The sequence below is a fragment of the Crinia signifera genome, chromosome 5 (genome assembly GCF_055691185.1).
Source record: "Crinia signifera chromosome 5, ASM5569118v1, whole genome shotgun sequence".
Classification (NCBI taxonomy): Eukaryota; Metazoa; Chordata; class Amphibia; order Anura; family Myobatrachidae; genus Crinia; species Crinia signifera.
In genome coordinates, this window is record NC_139221.1 from 281,450,016 (window position 1) to 281,472,014 (window position 21,999).

Sequence of the window (21,999 nt, forward strand, 5' to 3'; positions counted from 1 at the left end):
TTTTAGTAATGGGAATGGGCGATCTTTAGTAACGGGAATGTGCAATTTTTTTATGTGTTCGGTTTATTGTATTAAAAATTTAAGAATCCGTGTGGGGTGTCCTCCCCCTTTTCTCCAGCATAACCAGCCCCAGGCTCTTTGAACTGGTCCTGTTTCCTAAATACGGGGGTGAAAAGTGATGGGGTCTCCCAGTATTTAAGAAACCGGCACCAACAGCCAATGGTGTCAGGCAGCAGGGGGACACTTTTTACGCAAGGTCCCCAGGCAGGGGGCGGTAGCTGGGGTCCGCCCAGTGTTTCATGGGCGTGCACACAAAAATGGTGGGCACGCCCCTGGAAACACTTGGTGGACCCCAGTGAACATAGGCATTGCACTGCCTGCTTGGGGCGGGCAGATGATGTCACATGACATCAGTGCCCGCCCCGAATTTGTTGGAAAGTGGCCATATGAAAAGTAAGTCTAGGCTTACTCCTCATACCGAACAGAGGAAACATCATTCATTTCTTCTCTGTGCGGCCGCATTTAGCGGATGTGTAAGCGTACAAATTCGCTTGCAGCTTAGCGAGGAAGTTTGGGCAGCATGGTGGGCATGCGTTCGGCAGACGGTATTTACAGTACCTTTATACTAGGCAGTGAATATACGCAACCTAGTGAGCAGTTCTGAATCAGGCCCATTGTGCGTGTGACAGGGAGACCCAGGGTGAAATTTAATAGGATGAGAGATTCAGAAAGTGAGAGATTTGGTAAGAAATATCCAGTTTTTTTAAAGCGGCAATCATTTTTACATTTCAAAATCAAACTGGTGGAAATGATTGCCACTTTAAAAAAACCCTGGAGATTTCTTACCAAATCTCTCACTTTCTGATTCTCTCACCCTGTTACATTTCCCCCCTAGTCTTTTATGGGAGGTGTGCCAAGCTAAGCATGGAGAAAACAAAAGGGGGTTTGTTTTAGTATTATCATCCAGAGAACCCTGAGGTGAGTGTCACCAAACGATCTTCAGGGCTAATGATTTGATCTAAGGCTATACGAGTGAAATTACCAGCATTCCCTATCCAGTCTAATGCATAGCTAAGATTAGATGCCAAGGCATAGTCTTGAGCAAACGGGAGATTAATCCCCCCAAGAAGCAGAGGTTGGTATAGTTTATATAACAAAATCCTGTGACGTTTCCCTGACCAAATAAATTTAGTCAGCCACTATATTGACCAACTGTACATTTCATTTTGTAAGGAGAAAGGGAGATGGGTCAATTTGACAAGATCACCCTGCATCAAACTAATGGAGCAAGTACAATGTTTTGGGTAAACCGGAATTCACAATCCTAAATAATTAGGTTATAATCTCAGGGAGATTATAGTTGGTAGCAGGATTTTGCACAGCGCCCCACTGAGGGGGCTTGTCATGCTCCACCCAAAGGGCGTGTCTAGTTCCATTTATGGAGAGATTGTGAAGAGATTGTGAACGTGGCACCTAGAAGCGTGGGTGTGTACTGCTACATCTGAGAGAATCTTTTAAAATGACTTATATCCAAATGTAGATGAGCCCCAAAGCAGTTAGTAAGAGATACTGTACTTGGTAAAGTGCTAGGAAATGGCGCTGATGATTCAATGTAAATGTATCTGTCTCTCTTTCTTTTTTTCCCACAAAATGTTTTAAAGTGTAATGTGGGCTAGGGGAAATGAGGGAGATTGCTAGACTAATGAGGGAGAGAGGTGGGTTGCTGCTATTTCAGGGAGTCTCCTGCAGAATACAGGAGGGTAGGCAACTATGCGCTATCTCTTTTCCATGGGCACTGTGGAACTATTACCACTCTACAATAACATACAGACCCTCGATAGGTGACTGGCTGTTACTAGCATGAGTGTCCAAAAATCCCAATCTTATCCAGGTGTATCTGCCATGACCCTATATCTCTTCATTGAATGATGCCCAGGCTGCAATATTTATACCAAATGGACTGGATTGAATGTTCATTAGATGCTGAGTCCAGGGCTAAAAAAAATGTCAGTGTTTAGCTCCCCTATATAAATACCCTACCTGCCCATACTAGAGATCAAAATGTTTTTGTTTAACTACCTGGTATAACATGGAGATATAACAAAACAGAGTCCCACCCTTTTAGAACACCTCAATGTTTCTCTTAATTTGACATTTTATATACTAGTAAGCCCGCTCGAAGCAAATGCTTCAAAAGCTAGTCTGCTACCTCTGTGCTTGTACATGTGTGAGAGAGAGAGATGTAGTTTCACTCACTGCCAACAGGTGGCAGTGTTTCGGAGACACACAAACAGACATTAGACACACACACACTTATATACACATATATAGATGATATTTTTCCTTTCTATTTCATAGATGAGGATTGTACTCCTACTATGTTTGTTATACAGTATATGCCATGCCATTTGTATTCTGTTTTGTTTTATTTTGTGTTTGTTTTAAATGCACTTTATGGTGTGTACACACAGTGAGATTTGACATGAGATTTTGACTATATAGTCAAAATCGCATGCAGATCGCATGCAGATTGCACAGGTTTTTTACCTTGCGATCCCGATGCGCGCTCCCGTGACAGCACAAATCGAAACCCAGATAGACAGGGCAGCAATGACTATATAGTGCAAATCTAATGCTGATTGTATGAATTGTATGTTAAAAGTACAGAGATACAAAGATTGCATAGCAGTCTGTACTATTTGCATACAATCAGCATTTGATTTGCACTATGTAGTCATTGCTGCCCTGTCTATCTGGGTTTCGATTTGTGCTGCCACAGGATCACGCATCAGGATCGCAAGGTAAAACACGTGTGTGATCTGCATACGATCCCGATGCGATTTTGACTATATAGTCAAAATCTCATGTTGATTGTACCCGTGTGTACACACCATTAGATAAATATATATTAAAAAAAATCAACAACAGGGAAAACAAATATTTTGTGTACCGGAGACCACAGTGAATTATCAGGGCTCCTGCTACACTGTGTGAGAATGGGTCAGAGTCAGACTCATGAGCATTCAGAATCGGTGTTCACTGGTGGATCCCATCTCACAGTCCATCACCAGTGGCAGGTGCACGGTCAGTTGCTGCAGCGCAGGCTGAGTGGTAAAATACCACTGGAAGTGAGGATCGGGCACACTACAGATATAAAAGAACATGCAGATCAAGCACTATAAGGTACATATGGAAAGAACTGTAAGGTACACATGGAGAATGTGTGACATTATAGGGAACAAGGGGTACATTACTGTGGGAATAATGTTTAAGGAGCACTACTACTTTGGGCATGCTATGATGCTGTGTAAGAGACACTACCGTGTGGCATAATGTGTATGATACAGCATTGTTGGCATAATGTGCATAACAAAGGGTTTTAGCGTGTGGCATAACATGTGTAATGCATACTATTGTGTGGCGTAACGTGAAGGGAAGTTGTGGTTTTGTGAAATTTGAATTAGGGACACTATCACGTGGTGTAATGTAAGGGGCATTACTTTGTGGCATAATTTGAATTATAGTTACAATTGAATAGCCAAGCTTCTTTTCCACAAGTCCATGCCCCTTATTCAATACACCACTGCCCCTAAATACACCCCTTCTCCCACGGTCTTCAGGGTTTTATTCTATTATAGTGGTCACACACGGTGCAATTTTGCTTGCTATTCGATTGGGATCGAATCAAATGATACACAAAATGCATTCTATTTAACTATATGTTACAGATTTGTACTACTGAGGAAATGTCAGTGTAAATGCTGCTGCTGCTGCCGATCTTCTGCATGTTTACCAAGGGTGGTCTCACCTCACCAATGCTTTCCTATGTGACCTTTGTAGTTACTGGGACAGGTATTGTTAATGTACACAAATGGAAAGGTCATCTCATAAAAGGCAACCGGGTCTTGTCATTGGCACCCAGTCACCCCTGGCATCTAGGTAGCACTGCGTGCACAGGAGTGAGTGGGAGCATCTGCACCACCTGCAACAGGGAATATAACATGCACCATAACAGCAGGGTTGAGACTAGTTCCCCTTCACCGTAAGGACCTGGGGAGGAGATGGGGCAGGGAGAGGAGGAGCAAGTTCAGAAGAAGGGACCCAAATGGACCCTCGCATAGCTCGCTTCGCTCGCAATGCTTCGGGCACGGTGGCTCGCTTCGCTCGCCACAGCTTTAATAACCTCCTCCACGCCCTAGTGGATGGTAGGGCATGAAATACCGCCTGTCGGCACATGTCGGCTCAAAAAAAAGTTGTCTTGTTCTGACCTTGCTCCTCCTCTCCCGCCCCCTCTCCCGCCCCCTCTCCTCCCCAGGTCCTTACGGCGAAGGGGAACTAGCTGCTACCATAACAGCAGGGCTTATACTGCTGTACTGTCAGCAGTAACACTGGGCATTACTGGCATCATCAGCTGCACCGGACAATGGCACCATCACCAGCAGCACCGGGCACAGGCAGCGGTGGGCATTGGCTCCTGTGTGATGCTTACAGACGCCGCTGTGTCAGCAATTATCGCTATTATTCCTTATTTCTCCTATCTGAGACAGGGCACATGGCATGAGTGTGCCCCCAGCACACTGGCGGGCTTGCAGCTGCGGGGTGGGGTGTATACAGAAGGTATGGGTCTCTGTGTAGGTATCTGGGCTCAGGCATCAGTAGCAGCAGTCAGCGTGCGGGGCTGCAGGAGGCTGCAGCACTGATCTCCCCCATCTCCTCCTCCCTCTCCTCCTCCTGGCTGAGGCGCTGTGCGGGGCGGGCTGTGTGTGAGTGTGTGACAGAGGCTGCAGACACCGTGCAGCAGCACACACACCGTGATTAGGCTGCCGCTGCTGCCGGAACATGCCCCTCCCGGCCCGCAGCACGGCAGCAGTATGACTGTTGGGCAGGTGGGGAGGAAGATGCAGCCCACCTCAGACAGCGGTATCTCCGGACCGGCGCTTCCCTCCCTCAGCAGGAGCCGCAGCGTGCGGGAGCAGCAGGCGCAGCTGAAGCACAAGCTGAGGGAGCTGCCGTCCCTGCTGCGGAGCGGTCTGACCCTGCGGAGAAGGAGCTCGCTCTATGGAGCCTCACCCTCGCTGTCCGAGACTGATGAGACCGCGGATTCCACTGCCAGCAATGCTCCGGTGAGTGCCACCTGTCCCCAGCTAGGGGCATGGGCGGGATCTCCCAACACCTGCACCCGGGTCATTCACATTGGGCACAGTGTGCCAGGGCACCCCGGTCATGCACACTAGGGCAGCCTGCCAGGACAACTGGGTCACTCACACTGAGGGCAGCGTGCCAGGGCACCCTGGTCATGCACACTAGGGCAGTCTGCCAGGACAACTTTGTCATTCACACTCGGGGCAGCGTGCCAGGGAACCTGGGTCACTCACACGAATGTGCCGGGCACCTGGGTCATGCACACTAGGGCAGCAGCATGTCAGGGCACCTGGGTCATTCAAACTGGGGGCAGCATGCCAGGACACCCAGGTCATGCACACTAGGGTTAGCGTGACAGGGCATCCAGGTCTTTCACACTGGGGCAGTGTTCCAGGGCACCCAGGTCATGCACACTAGGGGCAGCGTGCCAGGGTACTTGGGTCAGTGCACCCTGGTCATCAGCTCTAGGGACAACATGCCAGTGCACCCTGGTCATACACAATAGGGCAGTATGACCGTGCACCCTGGTCCTGCACTCTAGGGGCACCATGACCGTGCACCCGCGTCATACAAAATGGGAGCACACTAGGGGTAGCATGCCAGTGCAACAGGGCCATTGACACTAGGGGCAACGTGAGGTCTTACACACTAACATAAGCATACGTACCAGTACGTCAATTCACACTAGGGGCTAAATGTCAGCACACCTGGATCATTCAAAATAGGTTCATTGGGCCAGTGCATTGGTCATGTGATTCATTTATACTAGACCGCAACATGACAGTGCACATCACAAGCAGCATCCCAGTGTACATACCGTATATGTCATGCTAATGCTCATAGCTCACATATCATCAGCAACATGCAAAGCACTGTGTTAATACAATTTAAAAGCAGTATGTCCCACACCCTATACCCTAGAAAGATAATATGCAGCTGTATCTGATGTTGGAAAGCTGCACTCTGTCATCTACATTACCTAAATGCCAGTGTGCCATTCATTTAGATTAGTAATATGCCAGGGCATCAGTTCAATGACCCTAGCTACTGTATGTGCACAATTCTTAAAATTCACACATAGACAATATGCTACTCTAACCACTTCAGTTTTACTAGCAATGACCCCCCCCCCCCCCCTTATAGTAGCAGGGTGTCCCAGTGCCTGATCTATTTACCCTTGCATTGTATCTCTGAGACCAATTCACTGACACCTGCAGTGTGTACAACCCATTATGCACACGTGCTAGTGTTTCCAAACCATTACTCATCAACCCTACCTTGCTATAGATTCTCCCTTCGCTTGTCACTGTACATACACAATGATCTTTCTGCAATGCCTGTGCCCCAACCATTCTGATAAATGACCACAGCTAGAGCTGACTATATAGTACTTGCGATTTATGGAGGGGGGGGGAGGTGGGGACTTTAATTTGATATCTGTATTGCAGTGTAAAAATAAAGCAGCCAGTATTTACCTTGCGCAAAAACAATAAAACACCCAAATCTAAAGGGCCCTACATACGCAGAGATGTGTGCCAGAGATACATAACGGGAGATTCAGCACAAGAGATTTCACTAATTGGCTCATTTCAGACAATGAGCCACATACAGAGAGATTTGTGTCAGAGATTCAAATTGGGAGATTCAGCACGGGAGATCTCAAATCTGTCACGACTGGACATTGTGCAGCTGGCTACTCTGGATGTGCCTGCCCAGACTGCGCTATATATATATATATATATATATATATATATATATATATATATATATATATATATATATATACACATACACATATATATACATATATATATATATATATATACATATATATATATATATATACATATATATATATATACACACACAGTATATATATATATGCATACACAGTTTAATAGTTTTAGTCCCCCATATAAAAAGTTTAATCGTTGGTGGTATAGTGTGGCATCCCCCTCTCCCCTCAACCGTTGGTGGCACAGTGTAAAAAAAAAAAAAAGAATATACTTACCAACTCCGTTGTCTTCCAGCGTCGCGTCCTCTCACTGCAGCTTCCATCTGACTGCAGAGGGCGGGCGCGGCACCCGGCAGGTCCAGGAAGCGTCTCTGCTGGGCTCCGGCGGCGAGGCTTCCAGGCGGCGGGGCTTCCAGGCGGCGGCAGCGGGGCTTCCAGGCGGCGGCGGCGGGGCTTCCAGGCGGCGGCGGCGGCGGGGCTTCCAGGCGGCGGCGGCGGCGGGGCTTCCAGGCGGCGGCGGCGGGGCTTCCAGGTCGGTGGCAGCGGGGCTTGACAGTCACAGTCACCGGCATGACAGTCGCTCAGATGGCCCTGCTCATCCCCGCGCCACACATGCGGGAGATGAGCAGGAGCTTCTGAGCGACTGTTATGAATTGACTGACCGGGCCATTCTGAATCTTGTGCAGATTCAGAACGGCGGGGGCGCGCATGTAAATCGCTGTGTGGGCTATATACACAGCGATTTACATGCATTTTCAGGCATTTTCTGAGCGATTTAGTAAAATCGCTCAGAAAGTGCCTGAAAATTGTGCTGTGTGTGGGGGCCATAACTCTCTTTGCACATGTTATCAGCCCCACCTGCAGTGCATATGGTTTTGTCCATTAGAGAGTGATTGTGCCTTTCCGACTGAATCAGAATAACCCCCACAGTGTATACAGAGTTTTTCCCCGGTTTGATCCATTTTCTCTTTACGTTCATTGCTCTCATACATGACCTTATACTATTTCCATAATGAGTTGGTGCACAGCATCGACTCTCCTGATGTCCTTGTTACTGTATCTGGCCATAGTATGCGTTTTCCCATAGAAGTCCAGGAATTGTCCCTTGAGCAGTAATTTCTGTTGGCTCTAACTAATGCTGTCCCAAAGGACTGATGATGTATTACTTTACCTTGACACAACTAGTTTAACTGTGATGATAAACTGGCAACTAAATCAGCATTCAGCAAGATGACACATTCACCTGAAATATTGTTGCAGAAGTATTTTTAACCCGCTAGTGTTTGAACAATCTTTAGTAAAAGAGTTTGTATATAAAAAAGGTAGAAAATAAAAGATTTTAGTGCTTATGTAAGTGATGAAAAAGCATGTTTTATTTTACACTAGTATACGGTTCTAGAGCTGTTAAAAATGTTTCATATTTTGCATTAGGGGGTGACGCGGCTGCCACTTTTTATATTTTAAACCTGTTCAATTTTCGAAGCATATTATGTAATAGTAAGTCCGCGTGAAGCAAAAGCTTCAATAGCTAGTCTACTTCCTTCTGTGTTTGTACATGTGTGAGAAAGAGATGTAGTTTCACTCTCTGCCAGCAGATGGCAGTGTTTTGGAGATGATGAGCTTGGTCATTAGGCTCAACATGTGCCTACATTTCTGACAAATTTCCATGTCACTGGTGTTGATTTATATACTGATTGTCCAGCACAAGAAGCTGAGGTACATGTGTGGTACAACAGAATTCTGTAAGTGGACTGGATGCCTTTTTCACACAACAGCACATGGATTTGAGTGGCAAAATGAGTCTTAAGGGCCCCTTACACTTGTGAGATTTTGTCAGATTTGACACAATTCAGGTGGATTGGGTCAGTTTATCTGACAAAATCTGATGTGCCTGTCTGACAAAATCTTATGTGCCTGATGTGTAGGACCCAATGCACAATCCCGTGCCATTGGGTATAACCAAGAGAATGACTCGAGATTTATCCTATGTGCAGGAGGATCAATCAGGTCCAACTTGTTGGACAATAATTCCCCTTTCACACCGCACTTGTTAAACAGTATATTGCCGTTTTTTTTCCATTTTAAAACAATTAAGGCTGAAAGCACCAGAGTTCATTTACCGGTTAAAGATAACCGGTATTTCAAAACGTTTAAAAAGCAGAGTCCTACACGTTTCAGAGCCGTTTTTTATGCAGTGAGAATGGCTCTGAAACGGTATTGAGTAAAAACAACAGATTACAGACCTGTGATAGGCTGTCCTCTGCATTCTGCCTTGAAACGTGTTCAGGGGATTAAACGGGTTGACTGATGTGAATGGTATTTAAACGGTATTTAAAACGGTAATCTAGTGCAATGTCAATGCTCAGACCCGTTTTATATACCGTATCAAAATACCAGTTTTTAAAACGTTTAGGCAGTGTGAAAGCGGTATTAGTTGGACAAGTGTAAGGGGGCCTTTATTGCTGTATGATTATATTACAGGGTAGGAATCGTGTTTCTATTGGTTGCTGGGCACTGTGGCACTTTACAACTATGCCAGCTTACCTAAACTAGGAAGTGTCATAAACATGTGTTTTGGTCAACCTCATGAAGTTGTTCATGTGGCAGACTGATATGTTGTTTCATGTGGATGTAAATTGCAATAGAGTATGCAACGTTTATATTACATATTGCCTGGAAATTATATGTGTGTGTGTGTGTTTGCGTGCAATGCAGAGTATTTCAGATTTTACTTTCATACCTATATTCTTTCATTACCGAACAGGCCCTCCTGTTGATGGGTGCATTTTCTATGAGTAACCTGTTATGGGTGGTGTTCTCATGGCATTTGCTTGAGTGTTGATTTATTTACAGAGAGTGTCTGTCATTATATTTAGCTAGTAATAAGATGATTTGTTCCGTACTATGTGGGATCACATAACACTGATTAGCGTTATTGAAGCCATCCTTTAAGTTCTCTGTAAAGGGTTGGGGATAAACCTATAATTTTTCTATCATTAGGATACGCAGAGACACCACAAGCTCAGCACTACAGCGTGGGCATGTAATATATATTAGAAAGCATGCACCAGTAGATAATGAGTCAGGCTCATATCAAACTCTGCACTGTCTGTGATGTGTATTATTCATCAGTGCTTGTCTGGCTACACATCCTTGCACAGATCACTAGTCTGGACTCTGTGGATCCGCTGGTGTGTGCTGGACTGCCTTGAAGTTCTGTAACAGCACTTGCATCACCCTGATTACATTATGAGAAGTCTATTTTCTGCAATGTGCACCATATGTGCTAATTCCCTTACGCTTCATAGAGAAGTGCAGGAAAATCAGCGATGTTATGCTAGTGTGATCTCGGGGAAGTGCACAGCTGTACACAGAAGCAGCATATTGTCAGGAATCAAATTCCTTTTTGTCTTTATTTTTTTTTGTATTCGGAAGCTGATCAGTTAAGGACAGTATTTCCCAAACCTGGTCCTCACAGTCCAGGTAATAAAGATATAGGGCAGCATGGATAGTCTCACAGTACTGAGGTCATGGGTTCCATTTCCACCATGGCCCCAACTGTACAGCGTTGTTACATTTTTCTGTGCTTGCGTGGGTTCTCTCAGGGTGCTCCAGTTCCTCCCCAAATATGCTGGCGCTATATAGATAACTCTTAATAATAATAATAATAATAATAATAATAATAATAATAATATCCATACATGAGCTAAGTGCTTTATGCTGCTTTCCCACTGCAGACCAGTTTAAAGTACTGGTAATCTTAAATGGTATTTAAAATGGTATCAGCATTCCCACTGCAGCAGATTACCGTTTTAAATACCATTTAAGTACCATTCCCATTGCAGTGAACCGTGTAAAATGTAGAGTGCCTAACCTCCCCCCCCAGTGTAAAGAGTGCCTAATCCCTCCCCCCCCCAAGTGTAAAGAGTGCCTAACCCCCCGTAACTGCCCTGTGCCCCCACCTCCCCTCCCCTTGTACTTACCTGCACGGGGATGCAGGGCAGTGGTGAGGCAGCGGGGGTCCATGCAGGGTACAGGCAGTCCCAGTTAACTACTGCCTAGTAGTTCTCACTTTGCGCATATGTAATGAGTGCACGTGCATACTAATGAGCCGCTCATTACATATGTGCATATGTAATGAGCGGCTCTTTATTATGCACATGCACTCATTACACATGCACAAAGTGAGAACTACTAGGTCTCATCAGGCATTGGACTGCCTGGAGGCTAAATAACATTTAAGAGGCATTCCCACTGCCTCTTAAACGTTATTTTAACGTGTAGGACTCTGCTTTAAAAACGGGTTGAAATACCATTTAGCTTTAAACGGTATTTCAACTCTGGCACTTTCCCACTGCAGCCTTAAACGGTAAATTGCACTGAAAATCTGCAATTTACCGTTTTTTAGCTGCAGTGGGAAAGGGGCATAAGTTATGCCTCAATCAGTTAGATTTTTTCCACCTTTTGCTCAAGCAGGGATATTACTAATGTCTGCACTTTGAGGGGGGTCACAAGGGCTGAGTTTGGGATATTCTGAGTTGGAACAAGGACACACTGGCAAACTGGACTCATGTGGTTCTACTGTACTTGAAAAGAGTGAATATTGCATAATTTCCATCATTTAGTCAGGCAATACTGGGACAAAGAAAGCAGGGCCTGACCTGTTAGCACATGCTAGATTTACACAAAACACACTGTATCCACGTAATCACCAGGGTTTGAAAAAACGCGCTATATCGCCTATTTTACCCTAAAACGGTCCCCGGGGACTCAGATTTTAAAACTAAAGGGGTCACCGAGGACGCGCTGTACTAAACCTGTGAGCCAATCACAGCAGCAGCCGCCGGGACCCAATCATTGAACAGTGGCCGCCCGTCAGCCAATCACTGTAGGTTTTACGGTTTGCTGCTGCTGCGCACCCTTAAGCCGCGCGCCCTGCATTTTGAGAGCAGGTTACCGTGTCAGAGTCACTGTGCATCCTTCGGCCGCCCCCCGCCATGTAAGTTCATTCCGCTGCTGAGAGCGGGGGGGACAGGATGGGATGCGGCTGTAACAGCCGCTCTCAGTAGAGTAGGTGAGCGGGCTGTCAGGGTGGCGGGGGACTGGATGTGGCTAAAGAAACTCAGAGCAGCGTGTCAGCTATTCCAGCCACGTCCAGTCCCCCGCTGTGCTGATAGCCCGCTCACCTACTCTGCTGAGCAGCATGTCGGCATGTACAATGTGGTGGTAGATGGGGCAATGATCAGTACACTCTGGTGGTGGATGGGGGGGGGCAATGATCAGTACACTCTGGTGGTGGATGGGGGGGTCAATGATCAGTACACTCTGGTGGTGGATGGGGGGCAAGGATCAGTACACTGTGGTGGTGGATGGGGGGGCAATGATCAGTACACTGTGGTGGTGGATGTGGGGGGCAATGATCAGTACAGTGTGTACTATAATGTGTACTGGGCATAACGGTGTGTACTATAATGTGTACTGGGCTTAACGGTGTGTGCTGTAATGTGTACTGGGCATAACGGTGTGTGCTGTAATGTGTACTGGGCATAACGGTCTGTGCTATAATGTGAACTGGGCATTACGGTGTGTGCTATGTGCACTGGGCATTACGGTGTGTGCTGTAATGTGTACTACTATGTGACCACACCACTTCCCCCAAAAAAACATGCCCTAAATTTAACACTGTCCCTGTTTTCAGATTTATATAGTTTAGAGTGTATATATGTATCTTTATGCTAGTGGGCCAATTGATACTCCCCCCCCCCCCCCCGACCCACATGTGCCATGCTGGGGAGAGGTGGAGAGGAGGCTTTATTCCGTTGGGACCCAGAAAAGGTCCGGTAGGACCCCAATTTTTAGAAGTGAAGGGTCCCCGGGACCCACTTTTTTGCGAACACTGATCACACAACCTTCCAGCCAAACGCCAACCTCCACATAAGCACCACTGCTATCATCAGAGGTGGATTGGAAAAAGAAGAATCGGGAAAGATCCCTAAACACACCTTTGGGGCCGCCTGTGTCCTGGAGAAGATGACCGACTGGCGTTGTGGGTGTGTTAGGGGGTATAGAGTGGTATGTTGTTGTGGGTGTTTTAGGAAGTAAGTGGCCACTTTTTTTGGAGATTTTTCCGAGGCCACTTTAAATTCCCAATCCATCCATGGCTAGCATATCCTCGATTCCTAAACAACGCGTACAGCCCTTGTGGCAAAACCACACCATGCTCGAATTCGACAATCCGCAGACGTGTCCGACAAAACAGATCGGATCTGACACCCTTCAGTGCTGTCGGTAACAGCAGCATTAAATAGGTGAGTGCTGATATTTCTCCTGTCAAGAAAGATAGGCACAGATTGAATACCCCCTTAGCAATGTTCTTCTCATAGGGAACAATGGGGCAGATTTATTTAACTCGGTGAAGTGATAAAGTGTTTGGTTTTTATCACCGGCCAATCAGCTCCTAGCTGTTAAGTTACGGGCTTGGTTTGAAAAATCACAGTTAGGAGCTGATTCGCCGGTGATAGAAACCAGACACTTTATCAATTCACCGAGCTTAATAAATCTACCCCAATGATCCTTACGGTACTTATGTAATATCTGGGCTCCCATTTTTCTTATGAGACCGCGTCGCTGCGCTCGCCACGCTTCGGGCACGGTGGCTCGCTGCGCTCGCCACACTATATAAGATCAACTCCATGCGTAGTTGGATAGTAGGGGTATGAAAAAATGGGGTGCATTTAACATGGGAGCCCAGATAATACATAAGTACCACCTCAGTACAGTTCTGTAATGGTGATCAATGTGTAAGCAAGGCTGCCAGCATATTGACAAAATATGAGCGAGCTGTTGATGCACTTGTGTATGCAGGGTCACTGAGCACTATGGAAAGCATTTTTAGTCAGCGGACCCTTCTCTAAATTACGTGAAATAAGATAGTGTTTAGATTGTAAATAATTATTATTTTCTTTATTTATATGGCGCCAAACAATACATAAAAGAGCAAAAACAAGATAACAAACGACTAAAGGTGCCCATACACTAGGTTGATTCCACAGAGATTTGGTCACTTTTCATCTGATTATGACGACAAGTCCGATGCGATGCACTAGTCCTGTGAGATTTGCATCGGAGCCGAAGATTGCATGTGCTGCACTATAAATTTTTCGCAGGCTTGGCTGGGATTGCATAGGCTACATTGGGGCAGATGCATTAAGCCTTAACAAGAGATAAGGCTTTGGGGCTTTGGGGCTTTGCTGCATATGAAAATGCGGTAAAACCCCCGAAAACAGGGTTTTTACGGCATTTTTTGTTTGGAGCATCTCGCCAACAGAGAGATAAATGTCCAGCCAATCAGCTTCTTACTGACGTCTTTCAAACACAGCCTGTAACATGGCAGTTAGCAGGTGATTGGCTAGTCTATGGCCACCTTTACAGTACAAGGCAATATAGGACAAGCACATGGTAAATAAAGACAGTTGCATCAGGAGACAGGACACAAGCAATTATTAGGGTGGCAGAGACAGGTCAGGGGAATGGATAAAGGCGTGAAAAATAATTGTGTGTATATATAAAGTATATATGTTTCCAAGAGAGTCAAAAGCAGTAGAGAGGACCCTGCTCGCAAGAGCTGGTATATTCTATATTTTACTGTATATGGGGCTTTCCTGGTGAATATTACAATTCAAAAAAGTATATTAGATATTTGACTGTTCTCTGTAGAGCATTAATACCTCTGGCTCTTAAAGTCAGCTCCTGTTCACAAGCAACTGACGCATTCACATCAGACAAATAGCCAAGCTAAAATTACTATTTTATTTAATTCACATGAAGTAAAATAAATGAAGCGAATATGTTTGATGGACCATGTGAGGCCCTGGAGAGCCAGAGCATCTTCTTGCTCATCTGGATCCGTACGTGTGGGGATTCTCTGTCTGCTTTCTGCGGTAAAAGCACACTCTCTTTTATTCTGTGCTTTAACAATTCATGAAAAGCATTGCCGGTGCTACAGCAGGAGCCCTCTAACCAACCCCCCCCCCCCAACACACACACCTATTTCGGAGAAGCTGACATGGATTATCCTCTGTGAAAGTCACTGTATTCTATCGCTCCAGAGGTCACAAGTTTGCAGATCGAAGGAGCAGCAGCTGTAATTTCCATTCTGCATAATGCAGTTTGTAGTGACAAAATGATAAACAAGCCTGCGACGGACACTGGTAGCTGATATTAATATACGAAAAATGTCCAAGCAGAGGTAAAGCAATATTTGGTCATAAATCAGTAGCAAGGTTAAATCCCTTTCTTAAGCAAGCTGGGGCCCTATCTGTATATATTGTATATAAATAAGGGCAAATGTAAAACAGGAATTTGCCCAAAGGAAATCATAAGAAATGACGGTGCTGGTGCGTTATTCCATAGACCAGCAATTTTAAATATTTTCCATGCAAAACCTGTAATACTGATGCCAGTCCGCCACTATAATAACACTGCAGGAAATTCCCACAGATCAGGGTGAGTAATCAGTATTCTTTTAATCCCTAAACAGCACAGCAAGAGGGACTCGCCCATTGAAGTGCATGTAGGGGGTGTCCCACTCACAGTAGCCGTTAAGAGTTACATAAGTCAACCAAGGTTCTAAACATTAGAAGTGATTAGCTGATTGCAAAATAAGTATTATTGATGTTGCTAATGAGTTAGGACTGTGAATCATGATCCTTTCCTTTGATCCAATAAACCATTGTATTTGACATTTTTATGGCTGTCAGCGATTCCTTTCTTAATAAGTAACTATTTTACATCTGTGTACAGAGCTTTGTAAATACATTTGTGTAAAATCAGATGTCACTTGGGGGCTGCAGTATTTACTTTTGATCATCTTCTTGCTCCATCAGACCTACTATATCCCCTTCCCGACATTTGACGTACATTTACGTCATGGTCGGGAAGTACTTCCCGACACATGGCATAAATGTACGTCATGGATTTAAACTGTCACCGCGTCTATAGACGCGGTGACAGTTTGGAGATGTCTGCTGTCCCTGACAGCAGACATCCCCCCTCGCCGCCCGGGGGGGGGCAGGGATGCCCCCCCCGGTCGGCGATCGCTGTGATTGGCTGTTCAAATCTGAACAGCCATTCACAGCGTTTCCTGTGTTACCGGCGGCTAAGCCGCTCGGTAACACAGAGATCGGTGGTGATCGGTGCTGTTAAGTACAGCACCGATCACCACCGATCCGCAGACCCCCCCTCCCACCCACCCGGCAGCCCTGTGCTCTTACCCCAGCCCGGCAGTCGCTCTCCTCCCTCTGCTCTGATCCAGCAGCGCCGCAGCGCTGCCTCCCCCTTCCCTCCCCCCCGCCAGCAGCAGCAGCAGCCTACGGGGCCATGTAAAAATGAAAGAAATAAAATGAAATGATTTTTTTTATATATATATATATATATATATATATATATGTGTGTATGTGTGTATGTGTGTATATACACATATATATATATATGTGTGTGTATATACACATATATATATATATATATGTGTGTATATACACACATATAGATATATACATATATATATATATATATGTGTGTATATACACACATATAGATATATATATATATATATACACACACATACATAACAGCAGTGTAGACCCCTGGGCATATATATATATATATATATATATATATATATATATATACAGATAGATATTCCCGACCGAAGACGTATATATACGTCATGGTCGGGAGGTACTTCCCGACCGAAGACGTATATATACGTCATGGTTTTAAACTGTCACCGCGTCCATAGACGCGGTGACAGTTTGGAGATGTCTGCTGTCCCTGAGCCCCGGTCGGCGATCGCTGTGATTGGCTGTTCAAATCTGAACAGCCATTCACAGCGTTTTCTGTGTTACCGGCAGCTAAGCCGCTCGGTAACACAGTGATCGGTGGTGATCGGTGCTGTTAAGTACAGCACCGATCACCACCGATCGCCAGCCCCCCCCCCTCCCACCCGGCAGTCCCCCCTCCCACCCACCCGGCTGCCGCAGCGCCAGCAGCCCTCCCACCCCCCCACCAGCCGCAGCGCCAGACCCCCTCCCAAATCTGGTGAGCAAAATGGGGTCACATGTGAGGGGGGTTCCACTGTATTGGAGCTTCGGGGGTCTTGCTAATGCGACATAGCACCCACCATTCATTCCACCACCAAATATCACTCCTTCCCTTCTGAGTCCTGCCATGCACCCAACTGGTATTTTTTGGTCACATGTGAGGCATTGCCGTACTCGGGAGAAATTGGGGCACAGATTTTGGGGTGCTTTGTCTCCTTCATTCCTTGTGAAAATGAAAAACTTTGCGCCAGAACTGCATTTTTGTGTAAAAAATTACATTTTTTTACACAAAAATGCAGGTCTGGCTCAAAATTTTTCATTTTCGCAAGGAATGAAGGAGACAAAGCACCCCAAAATCTGTGCCCCAATTTCTCCCGAGTATGGCAATGCCTCACATGTGACCAAAAAATACCAGTTGGGTGCATGGCAGGACTCAGAAGGGAAGGAGTGATATTTGGATTTTGCAGCACAGATTCTGGTTGAATGACCCCTGAAGCACCCATACAGTGGAACCCCCCCACAAGTGACCCCATTTTGCAAACTACACCCTTCAGGGAATTCATCAGGGGGTATAGTGTACATTTCAAACCCCCAGGGGTTTCACCAATTTTGATACAACTGAGCTGTGAAAATGAAAAATTAAATTTTTTCATTTTCACAGCCCAGTTGTATCAAAATTGGTGAAACCCCTGGGGGTTTGAAATGTACACTATACCCCTAAATGAATTCCCTGAAGGGTGTAGTTTGCAAAATGGGGTCACTTGTGGGGGAGGTTCCTAACTTTTAGCATCTTATGGTGCCTAGAAACCTACATGGTGCCTAAAATATAATCTCATAAAAAGGAGGCTCCAAAATCAAGTAGGTGCTCCTTCTATTATGAAGCCTGTGGTTTGGTCAACGTGCACACTAGGGCCACATATAGGATATTTATGAAAACAAAAGAATTGGGGGAATCAATTTTTAGTCACATTTCTCTAGTAAAATGTACTGTGTTCCTTAGAAAAATGTATTAAAATTGCAAATCTGCAAAAAAAATGAAATTTTGAAATTTCACCTACACTTTGTTTTAATTCCTGTGAAACACCTAAAGGGTTAACAAACTTCCAAAATGCTGTTTTGAATACTGTGAGGGGTGCAGTTTTTGAAATGGCATCATTTATGGGGGTGTCTCACATACAAGTCCCTCAAAGTCTCATCAGAACTGAACTGGTCCCTAAAAAAATCAGTGATTGAAATTTTCTTGAAAATTTGAGAATTTGCTATTCATATTTTAAGCCTCCTAGTGTCCAAAAAATTTAAAAGGAAGTTGAAATAATGATGGAAACATAAAGTAGACATATGGTCTATGTTAGTTATTAACTATTTTGAGTGGTATGATTATTTGTCTTACAAGCAGAAAATTTAACATTTTGCAAATTGCTAAATTTTCCATTTTTTTGCGACATTTTGGTATTTTTCACAAAAAAACACAGACTGTATCGACCCAAATTTACCACTAACTTGAAGTACAATGTGTCACGAGAAAACAATCTCAAAATCACTGGGATAAGTAAAAGCAAAAAAAGTTATCCCCACTTAAGTGATACATGTCAGATTTGAAAAAAAGGGCTCTGTCAGGAAGGCAAAAACTGGCTGTGTCAGGAAGGGGATATGTTGTTGGTGAGGAAGATCACTTTGTATATACAGTATATACTACAGCCTATAAAAAGAGTTTGGCATTCACTATTGTTGTCAACCTTTAAAAGGCTTGATTTTGGCCTAATAAACAAACCACTTGGTATTATTTCCTGGCATTTTGAACAAAACTATTATTTATTATTACCAATTATTTATATAGCGCACACATATTCCGTAGCACTTTAAAGAGAATATTTGAACATTCACATCCATCTCTGCCCCATTGGAGTTTACAATCTATATTACCTACCACATGTACACGCGCACACACATTTTAGGGTTGATCTTCCTTGCAAGACGCTCATCGTCTGCTGATCCGCTCTGCCAGTCCTTCCATTGGTTGCCTGTATATTACCGTATTCAATATAAAACACTTCTACTTGCTTATAAAGCTATTAACCATACTGCACCAGCATATATCTCTGCACTTATCACAAAATATCTCCCATCTCGACCACTACGCTCTACACAAGATCTGCGTCTCTTTTCTGCACGGATCACTAGCTCCCATTCATTATTACAGGACTTTTATCGGGCTGCTCCCATCCTATGGAATGCCCTTCCACGCACATTAAGACTCTCCACCAGTCTCCAAACTTTCAAACGTTCCCTGAAAACTCACCTCTTCAGGCAAGCCTATCATATTTAAGTTCTACATGCATAACCCTCCGAGGCACTTATGTATTATATAGCATCCCTTCTGGACTTGTAACTGCTATGCTATTACTGGTGCCTGTCCTTATGTTTCCCCCCTATATCCCTATAGATTGTAAGCTTGCAGCAGGGCCCTCCTACCTCCGAGTCTGTCTGTTGTTACCCAGTTTGTCTTATCACTGTCTACTATTGTAAAGCGCAACGGAATCTGCTGCGCTATATAAGAAACTGTAAATAAATAAATAAATAAATATTACCAGTATATTTTTGGATTGTGGGAGGAAACCAGAGCACCCAGAGGAAACCCACGCAAGCACGGGGAGAATATACACACTGTGCACAGTTACGGACGTCGTGGGAATTGGACCAATGACGCAGTGCTTTGAGGCTTTAATAGTTGTGAGCCCCAATCTGAGATGTCCAGACACACAGTTTGAGAACCGCTGGGATAAGGGTACTCATTGGAATTTTGGATGCCAGCATCTGTATGGAGAGCATTCTGTCCTGCTGAGGTGACAAAATAATCAGTATAGAAGCTGGAGCATAGGAGTCACCTTTTCAAAAGAAGGGGGTGCTCCATTTAACACTGTGCTCTGTTTAACACCACCCCTATTGATAAATATTAATCCTACCGGGCAAAAACATATGGTAATAATTGTGCATGCAGTAGAAGGAGGAGAGCATTATGTGGTTGATCAATGCTGAGAAATAAGGACATGACCATGGACAAACATTCCAAGGGACAGCTGGAAACTTGCTCTCTGTCCCAGTGGTTCTCAGCCTCTGCCCTCAACTACCCCCAACAGTTCACGTTTTCTATGTCACCCAGCAGATGCACAGGTGCAATTATTACTCACTGACATATTTTAAAAGATCCACTGGTGGAGCTAATTATTTCACTTGTGGTTTTGTGCGTAGACCTGGAAAACATGAACTGTTGGGGGTACTTGAGAACGGAGGTTGGGAACCACTGCTCTACCCCAGGTGCTCTGCTTGCTGCATATGTGTATGATGAGAAGTACACACAACACTACTTTCCATAAATGATCCTTATTATCACTCTACATGTTCTCAATGTATAAATATAGAGCCACATGCAATTCACATGCTTGCCCTTAATACAAGTGCCGCACATGGCAGTTATATGTTTTACGGTTTGCATGGTGATTTTTATTAAGCCCTCTTTCGATATGGAGGCATATACTGTATTTTGTAAATGTACAGATAAGGGGTTAGCAAATATACATATTTTTATATTAGCTTGTGGGAGCATATATGGACAAATATAAGTCTGCACCAGGCCCTTTTATTTGAATTTTATAAATATGAAAAAGCAACTAAGAATATCCACTTAAGTATTTTAAACGTATGTATGTTAGCATTGCACTGGGCTGTTATGAGTAATGTTACTTATGGTGAGTTATTTGAGAATGGCTGCAGAACAAATTGCTTGAAACGTGGCTCTAAGAGGAATTCCCCTCGTAAAATGGAAATTTTGTAAACCGTCTCTCCCCATTGATGAACTGTTCAATCTTATTTTATCAATCCTGCTCCTCAAAATTCTGCCCAACTCATCTGCTAAGGCAATTTTTAGCTTCACTGAAATTGCTGCCATCTGACTTTGCAAACCCATATGATCTGGGATCCCCTGTGCAAGTGTAGGTGGATTTTGCACTGCTCCCCTGCAATTTTTTTTTGATTTGTGATTTATTGGCTGTTCATGATTTAAAATATTAGGTACTTGTTTCCTAGCACGGCGCCCATCTCGTTAATTGTATGCCTTAAGTTTAAGGCACTTAAGGCATACAATCAACGCGATGAACCCGATTTTGTATCAATCACCAGCTAATTTGCCGGTGAAAGACAAAATCGGGTTGATCGCGTCCATCGCGGCCCCTAATAAGGGGCTGCGATGCGACCGACGCGATTTTCCCATAGGGAACAATGTAAAATTATTTTTAAAGTGAAAATCGGGTTGATCGCTTCGGTCGCAGGTAGGGTGGCCAATCCCGGGATCGGGATCGGCGGGATCCCGGGATTTGGCCCCCAAAACGCCGGGATTTCAATCCCGGGATTGGAGTTTCCAATCCCGGGATTCCGGGCAGCGTCTGAGCACTCGCTCAGACACTGCCCGGCTTCTCCGATACCCAGAAACGTAGCACTGCACAGCGTGACGAGGTCACGCTGCGCAGGGCACAGCCCGCCCATCCGCCCCGGCTCCTGGCCAGCACCCCGCCTCCAACCCAACAGCTCTCCCAACCCTGCTCCCGGCAGCACCCTGCACCAGCCCGGCCGCCCACTCTGCAAAATGTAAGTAAATAGTGGGCGGCCAGGGCGTTTTAGGCAGCTAATAATAGCGCTATGCGTGTAGGTGGTATAATGGATGCATTTCCCATTAAATAGCCATATTTCAGGTGTCTGTCTGCACTAGGGATGCCAATCCCGGGATCCCGGGAATCCCGGGATTGAGCATTTTTCAATCCCGAATCCCGGGATTGAAAAAATGCCCCGGGATTGGCATCCCTAGTCGCAGGCCATTATAATGGCCCGCGATGCTATCAACGCGATCAACGCGATTTTACATAGGTGACCATGTGAAATGGGCCAATATGGTCCATTTCACATTGAATATGGGTAAAAAGTATGCTTAATGCCACCCCCCCATTGTTAACGCCACCCCACTATTGACGC

At 44.9% G+C, this 21,999-nt stretch overlaps 1 protein-coding gene across 1 annotated transcript in view; it reads left to right on the forward strand.

Annotated features, from left to right (window-relative positions):
- The first annotated feature begins 4,366 nt into the window (after window positions 1–4,366).
- The window catches only part of RAPGEF5 (Rap guanine nucleotide exchange factor 5), a 265,810-nt gene continuing 248,177 nt past the window's right edge, over window positions 4,367–21,999 (forward strand). The window contains exon 1 of the mRNA XM_083189111.1: window positions 4,367–5,123. Within this exon, the coding sequence (XP_083045237.1) occupies window positions 4,872–5,123 (252 nt within the window). The 5' untranslated portion in view covers window positions 4,367–4,871. The remainder of the gene's footprint in view (window positions 5,124–21,999) is intronic.